The following is a 7,982-nucleotide window of genomic DNA, read 5'->3' on the forward strand; positions in this document are numbered from 1 at the left end:
ATATTTTTGCTCTTCCTTTCAGCCTCGTTATCCGATGATGGCGGCTTCATGGCAGCTCTCACCGCCGCCGGCCCTGACAGTTCCCGGAAGAAGGTCACGCGGAAGAGGAGGTCAAGCGAGAGTGACCCCAAGGAGGGCAAAGGCGAGGGCAAGGAAGACGAGGAGAAGAAAGAAGAGATCAGGTCACCAAGCAGTTCTCCGGTCAAACTGGAGGAGAAGGCGGTTCTGTCGCCCACCAGCGTCAAGCCTACGTTTAATGTGAGTTTGTTTGTGTGCGTGGATGTGGGTGGGTGTGTGGGGTGGGTGGGGGGGGGGGTGTTTGTTTGTGTGTGTGTGTGCGTTTGTGTGTGTGTGTGTGTGTGTGTGTGTGTGTGTGTGTGTGTGTGTGTGTGTGTGTGTGTGTGTGTGTGTGTGTGTGTGTGCGTTTGTGTGTGTGGGTGTTGGTGTGTGTGTGTGTGTTTGTGTGTATGTGTGTGCGTTTGTGTGTGTGTGTGTGTGTGTGTGTGTGTGTGTGTGTGTGTGTGTGTGTGTGTTTGGATTAATACTTCACGTGCGTACGTATGCATTTATTCTTTACTGTAACTCCTTTTAATTTCATTTATGTTGTTCTAGTATTTGTGCCTGTTTTCTATTTCCTCTTCCTCTGCGTGCTCCTAACCTTCTTTCTTAATATCTTTTCATCTTTCCTTCTGGTTCGTTGCTTTCTCTTTTCTTCTTCTTTTCCTTTTTTCTTCGGGTATGCGAGGAAATTTGAATTCGTCTTCTCCCTCTTTCCTGCTGTTGCTTCCCACGGTGAGGAATAAGAAGACAAATTTACACTTCCATGAAAGCCTTTTGTAGTTGTAGTTTTTTAGGCGACGGAGTAATTCCCACTTTCGGTTCCTTTTTTTCATCATTGCTGTACAGAAAAGAACTTGCGGCATTTTCGTCGTCTTTCCTTCTGCTCTCTCATTTTCTTGATTTTTTTTTCTCTCTCCCTCCCTCTCCCCCTCCCCCTCTCCATTTCCCTCTCCTCTTTCTCTTCCTCTCTCTTTCCTTCTCCTTCTTCTCCTCCTTCTCCTTCACCTCCCCCTTCCCCTATCTCTCCCTCGCCCTCGCCCTCGCCCTCGCCCTCGCCCTCGCCCTCGCCCTCGCCCTCTCCCTCTCCCTCTCCTTTGCCCTCCCCCTCTTCCTCCTTCCTCGCCTCCTCCCTCTTTCAATCCTTCACAAAGAATACATAGGCTTATTCTTAAAAAAAATTCCTCTCCTTATCAATGTTAGAATTCAGAACACGAATAAATTCTAGTACACTTTTGTTACGGTTGACCCACTGTTGATAATCAAGCAAGATTTTTTCTACATTGCATAGCTGAATTCAGTGATTTGGCATGATAATTGCATTGAATTGTACACTTACGTTGTATGTCATTGAGAAGCAAGTATTCTAATCTCTCGTGTTGTAATTCGAGTCGAAAAACAAACAAACAAACAAACAATCGTGCAATTTTGAATCCGCCCTGGCAGTATAACGAATAACTAAAAATTTTAAACCCGTTTTGCAGTTCTACCAAGAAACCCTCAAAGACGAAGAAGAAACGGAAGACAAGAAAGAGACGGCGGAGGCGAAGAAGAGCGAAGGAGGCGAAGAAGAAGACATGGAGACGGACGAGAAGGAAACCAAAGAAGAGGAAGAGGAGAAGACCGAAGAAAACGGGAACGGCGACGTCGAAGCGAAGGAAGAAAACGAGGAAGAACACGAGGAGGAGATGGAAACTGAAGAAAGTGAGGAGAAGGGCGCCGCTGCTTCTCAGGCTAGCGGTGTTGGTGGAGGAGGAGGTGGAGCTGGTGGAGGAGGTGGAGGAAGTGGTGGTGGTGGTGGTGAAGGTGTTGGGCTTTATGGTGGCGCGGATGAAAGGGAAACGGGTATGTAGTAGTTTGGTGATGGATATTGTGCGTGTTTTTTTGTTATTTTTATTTTTATTTTTTCTTAGTATCTGTTTCTTGTTTTTTGTTTTCTTGTTTTTGTGTGTTTGTGTATTGGTTCTCTATTTTGTGGATTTGTTTTGGATTCATTTTTGCCTTAATGATATGTTTTGTGTTTGTAATCCCCGTGAATGTTTGTTTGTTTTTTTCATTATTGTTTTCTGTTTTGATTCTGTTGTTTGGAAATTACAGTAGCCTCTTTTTCTTTAACGTTGCATGCAGCGTGTTTAAAGTGCTTTATAGTGTTGTGTTTTACGTTTAAAATGCATTCTGTGAAAGTCGGTTTTCCTTGTTAGATTTCGTCATATTGGATTCAGTTGTATTTTGTTTTTATCAATTGTTTCTGCACTTTTTCGTAAAGTTATCATTAGTATTGACATAGTTTTTGCGGCTTTAGAGATCATCATTGTCATTATCATTGTCATTATCATAGCCATTGTCATTATCATAGCCATTATCATTATCATTGTTATTACCATAGCCATTGTCATTATCATTGTCATTATCATTGTCATTATCATAGCCATTGTCACTATCATTATCATTATCATTATCATTGTCTCTGTCACTGTCATTATCATTATCATTGTCACTATCACTATCAGTATTACTATTACTATCACTGTCACTGTCACTGTCACTGTCTTTATCATTGTCATTATCATTATCACTGTCACTGTCATTATCATTGTCACTGTCATTATCATTATCATTGCCATTGTCATTGACACTATCACCATCACCATCATACAAAGTGAGCATAGAGTGTGGTGCTTATAACCTAATGTGCAGTAATGAATGTGATGTTGATGCATGTACCACGTGATAGGCTCATCCCTGCAGTCATTGAAGGCTGTTCAACTTTATGGCACAAATTGAGAGGATGTAATTAAACATTAATTATGCCATGTCGAGATAATGTTTGTGTTAATGAGGGTGATAGGAATTGCTGGAAGGAAGGGTATTAGATGAGGGAAGGGAATAGAAATGAGACTATGAAAGTAGAGATGGATAAATTGATATGTAAAGATAGAAGGAATTGATGTAATTAGTTGGGTGATTAAGCTTTTATTAAGATGAAGAAGTGATTAATGACTGTGGTGGATTGAGCTGTGGTTTACTTTTAGATTGAAAGAAATTTGATGAGTTGGAAATCATTAAGAAGTAATACTGATGGTGATATTGTGTGTATATTGCTGTGGCTTTGCATCTGTAGATTTGTTGCAATTGCAATTATGAAGTTTAACTCAGAGATACTGTGTTTTGTTAATGTTTGTACTAAAGGAGAATTCCATTTCTGTGATGTGGCCTTGTTTTTTTATTTATTGTGAAGTAACAAATTACTAATGACAGGATAATACAGATATGCCATTTATCAACATTTTCTGAAACTGGTAAATTAGGGACAAGTCTTTGCTTAAAGGTTTAGTACAGATATGATATTCTTCTTGCTCTGCTAAATAGTCTCCATTACCATTGATAAAGATCATAAAAACCTAATACAAAATGCTCATCAAGCCATTATAACAGAGTACCCACACAAAATACAGTCCATTACCTTACAAAAAGAACAGAAAAAAAGAAAAGCTGAACAATTAAAATTCAACTTCTTCTAAAAAAATCTTCTCCTCAACCTTCCAGTACGAGACGAAGACATCCCCCATGCCCCTGCCGTGCCTGCCCCGGCCCAGGAGGACTACGAGAAGGTGGAAGTCATGTTCTCGGCGCCTCACCCCGTGGACGTCCCTGGGGTGCTGGTGTATCATCGGTCAGCCAACAGGAAGAAGAAGAACGTCAAGTGGAAGGCGGAGGAGGACCTCAAGGAAGTGTTCTTCTTCGAGTTGGATGAGACGGAGAGAGGTGAGCTCTTTGGTGTTGCTGTTTTTTTATTTGTTTGATTGTTGACTTATTTATTGACATATTTATATATCTTTCTATCTATTTATTTATTTATTTATTTATTTATTTATTTATTTATTTACTTAGGGGACTGAAGGGTGGGCTTGTATGCTCTTCCCCCCCCTCCTTTTTAAATTATTGTTATATTTTTCATTTCACTTATGTTTTTCATGAAATCCTTAATTTCTCTTTTTTATCATTATTATTGACAAGCATTTATATAAGCCTTTCATTTTTAAATTTCTAATTAATGAGACAGTTATAGTTTTAATTAACTTTATAGAAATTACATTTAGAGCAGAGAGAAAAAAAAAAAATCTGAATATAATCTGCCTTGAATACATAGGAAAAAATATAAAAGAATTAAGCGAGTCATTTCATAATGTCCTTGGGATAATTAATATTTTATGTTTAGTATTTTTCTAGCATTGTAGTTCATTGTGCACATTAAAGATATAATTTTCTCTTAATTCTTTTAATTCAATAATACAAATGGATTGTTCACTAAATGTGAGAGAGAGAGATTTTTATGTCACATCTTAATTATATTCAATTAAATTTTCTTTCTTTTCTGTAGTTAACTTTGGCAGATTTGGCATTTTTAGTATAACTTAACTTTGAGCTTTCCATACGAAATGATTACTTCATAAATAAAAGTAGGATGGTTAATTATTTTGTTAACATGATTATTCTGAAAAGTAGTTTAGGATGTTAATATAAAACTGAGCTTTTGTACTGTATCTTAGTTACATAGCCTTGTATGTGCTAAATAATCTGAGAAATGGAAATATTCAACTGATAGAGTACATGTTTAGGAATGAAAGATGGAAGTAAAAATTGTTTGAAGTTAGTAATAGGAAGAGAGACCTATATATACTTAATGATTTTAAATATCTTTATCAAATACAGTTCATCTTATATCTCAAGTAGTGTATCTTGAACTATGGTACCTTCTATAGCTTTCATCCACCTTTATCCTAACCTTGGCAATCCTCTCCCGCAGTAAACGTGAACACCATCAAATTCCACGAGATGATGACCCTGGATAAGCAGCGGGAACGCGAGGCCATGGGCAAGAACCGCAGTCTGGGGCTCGGCATGTCTCCTATGCTCATGAACAGCATGGGAGGGGGCATGGGTGATCCTCACATGATGGGAGGCATGGGCATGTACCATAACAATGTGCAAGAGTACATGCGATGGTCTCTACTGCCCATCATGCCCGTGGGTCAGCCCAACGTGAACCCCGGCTGCAGGAGTCAGGAGAGGCACGTGCAAGCAGCAAGGGAAAGCACGACCATCGCAGCCTTTTATCATCCGGCTATGTGAGTCTTATGGGTTTGTTGTGGATCTTTTAATTTGTTTTTTTATTCTTATTCTGGTTGTTGATTAAGGATTTCATTATTAATTGACTGAGTTGTATCTTTAAACTTGATATTGTCTTCTTTTTTTTTTCAATGCTTTCAAGTTTTTATGTAGAAATATGATTGAATGGAGAATTACATTGATTGTAATGAAAAGAGAAGAGGGTCAGAGAATTAGAGAAAAAATAAGAGGAAAAGTAATTCAAAGGAATTAAACTATGTTAAGGAAACTATACATCAAAGGACAATAAGGCAGAAATAAGTTATTGAGTAAAATGAATTACCAAGGAATGTAAAAAAAAAAAGAACCTTAGGATGAAATAGACACAGATGATACCAAAAGAAGAACAAAAATCAGATGAAATGTATTAAACTAGATTCCTTTCACCCCCTTTAAAAGAGAAAGCCATCAGACCCAAGAAAAAGAAGCCATAGCAATAGACCATACAAACCCTAACCCTATCTTCTAACATAACACTATCTTCTCCCCACCCCCCACCCCCCATTTCTTGCCATTTCACTAACCCCCTCCCCCCTCTTCTCTCTTTCTCTCTCCCACAGGTTACCAGACACCCCCAGAGAACCCGACCCGGAGATGGTGGTGCGTGTTGAGCCCAAAGAAGTCCCCCTCCACGACATCACTGGCCAGGAGACCATCTGCGACCACCGCAACAAGCTCTGGCCCGAACCCATCATGAGCGACCCCATACCCTTCCACTATGGCCCGATGGGCAACATGGGCGGAGGAGGAGGTGGAGGAGGAGGAGGAGGAGGAGGAGGCGGCATGGGCGGAGGAGGTGGAGGCGGTGGTGGAGGAGGAGGAGGAGGAGGTGGTGGCGGATCACACTGGGTTGTTGGAGGACCTCCTGGCGGTGGGGTAGGTGTTGCCGTTGTTTTGTTTTTCTTTTTCACCTTCTCTTCTTGTTCTTTTTTTTCTTGTTCTTCTTGTTCTTCTTGTTCTTCATTTTTTTCTTCTCCTCCTTCTTTATCTTCATCATCATCATCTCCTTCATCTCCTGCATCTCCTCCTCTTTCTTACCCTTCTTCTTCTTCTTCTTCTTCTTCTTCTTCTTCTTCTTCTTCTTCTTCTTCTTCTTCTTCTTCTTCTTCTTCTTCTTCTTCTTCTTCTTCTTCTTCTTCTTCTTCTTCTTCTTCTTCTTCTTCTTCTTCTTCTTCTTCTTCTTCTTCTTCTTCTTCTTCTTCTTCTTCTACTGTTTCTGTTTCTGTTTCTGTTTCTTTATATTATAATTATTTTTCTTATATCACATTTTTATTAACATAATTTCTTATTGCTCTTCATGCCTTTATCTTATATTTTTAAAAAGAAATATTATTGCTCATTATAAGTACTTGTATTTTTGCATAGATGATCATCAGTAATATTACAATTGCAATTGTCTAATGTGTGCTCACTCATGTATCATCATTGTCATTAGTCATGATGATTACAGTTATCATCACCATCATTATTACTGTCATCATCATCATTATTTTTACTGTTATCACCATCATTTTTAATGTTATCATCACCATCATTTTTAATGTTATCATCACCATCATTATTATTGTTATCATCACCATCATTTTTACTGTTATCACTACCATCATTATTACTGTTATCATCGCCATCATTTTTACTGTCATCATCATCACTACTTTGATCATCACCCAAAAGGACAGAATACAGCATCTTTCTCACATAATTCTGATTAGATCAAACGGTTATTAATAAAATCTATACAAATTTCCATGCGTAACTAACGACCTTCCTCTTCCTCCTTCGTCAGTTCTCGAGCGGGCCCATGTACGGCGGGCCAGGCGGGGGCGGGCCCGGCGGCGGCCCAGGTGGCTACGGCGGGCCTGGCATGGGCGGCCACGGCAACTTCGGCGACATGGGGCCAGGGGGGATGGACGGCCCGGGCTGGGGACCCGGCCCCGACTACCCCAACCAGAACATGATGATGGGCCAGGGGCAGGGCATGATGATGTCCGGACGGCCAGGCATGAACCCACGGGGGATGATGCCCAACATGGGCATGGGCGGACCGAGATTCCGGGGTCGGGGAGGCCCCAGCGGGGGATGGGGACCCCGGGGGACGCCGCCCGTATGCAAGCACTTCATGAACGGGCACTGTCGGCACGGCAAGAACTGCAAGTTCCTCCACGCCAAGCACCACTGACCTCAAGGCGCGTGATGCCCTCCCCCCTCCCCCCTTCCTCTCCCCCCTCCCCCTCACTCTCTCCCCTGTGGCGGTTCGGTGACGTCACGGGGTCGCTCCCTATAAAAAAGGGCAGGGACTCTCAAAGGGATCCTGTCCATATTTTTTTTATGGTGTTAATATCCTATTTACATTCTTGTTGTGTAAATAAAAGAGAAATGTTGGTTATCGTGTATAGCCCGTATTAGCGTAAGGATTGTAAATAAGATATAAATAGAAAATAGAAAATTCTACTGTACAGTTATTATTTTGTGTAACAGTCAAACTTTTCATAAATAAAATACCAATGCGAAGTATATATTTTGTTTATATTCCATGTCCTCGAATAATTTTGTTATTAATGATATCAATATTATATATGTTGTATAAGGTATTTTAAAGTTTGTTATATATTCAGTTCTAATATTGATTTATATACTTCAAACTTTTTGTGTATTCCTTCACTGATATTCTGTTCCTAATATGAAAACAAAAGCTATCTGAAATTATTGTTATATGTAAATAAGCATAATAATACTATCAGGGTTATTTACAAACA

At 39.9% G+C, this 7,982-nt stretch overlaps 1 protein-coding gene across 6 annotated transcripts in view; it reads left to right on the forward strand.

Moving 5' to 3' along the window:
* Positions 1-7,740, forward strand: part of LOC122250627 (uncharacterized) — a 79,408-nt gene extending 71,668 nt beyond the window's left edge. For 5 of the 6 annotated variants that reach the window (XM_043012120.2, XM_086534005.1, XM_086534008.1 and 2 more), the window contains 6 exons: positions 23-258; positions 1,542-1,761; positions 3,604-3,822; positions 4,865-5,186; positions 5,787-6,102; positions 7,013-7,740. In XM_043012120.2, coding sequence (XP_042868054.2) covers positions 23-258; positions 1,542-1,761; positions 3,604-3,822; positions 4,865-5,186; positions 5,787-6,102; positions 7,013-7,405 — 1,706 coding nt within the window. In that variant the 3' untranslated portion in view covers positions 7,406-7,740. Of the gene's footprint in view, positions 1-22; positions 259-1,541; positions 1,903-3,603; positions 3,823-4,864; positions 5,187-5,786; positions 6,103-7,012 lie in introns of all 6 variants that reach the window. The other variant, XM_086534004.1, reaches the window with a different exon arrangement.
* The last annotated feature ends 242 nt before the right edge of the window (positions 7,741-7,982 follow it).

Source organism: Penaeus japonicus, unplaced genomic scaffold (genome assembly GCF_977035675.1).
Source record: "Penaeus japonicus unplaced genomic scaffold, GWHDUDI00000001_assembly GWHDUDI00000040, whole genome shotgun sequence".
In the NCBI taxonomy this organism is placed as follows: Eukaryota; Metazoa; Arthropoda; class Malacostraca; order Decapoda; family Penaeidae; genus Penaeus; species Penaeus japonicus.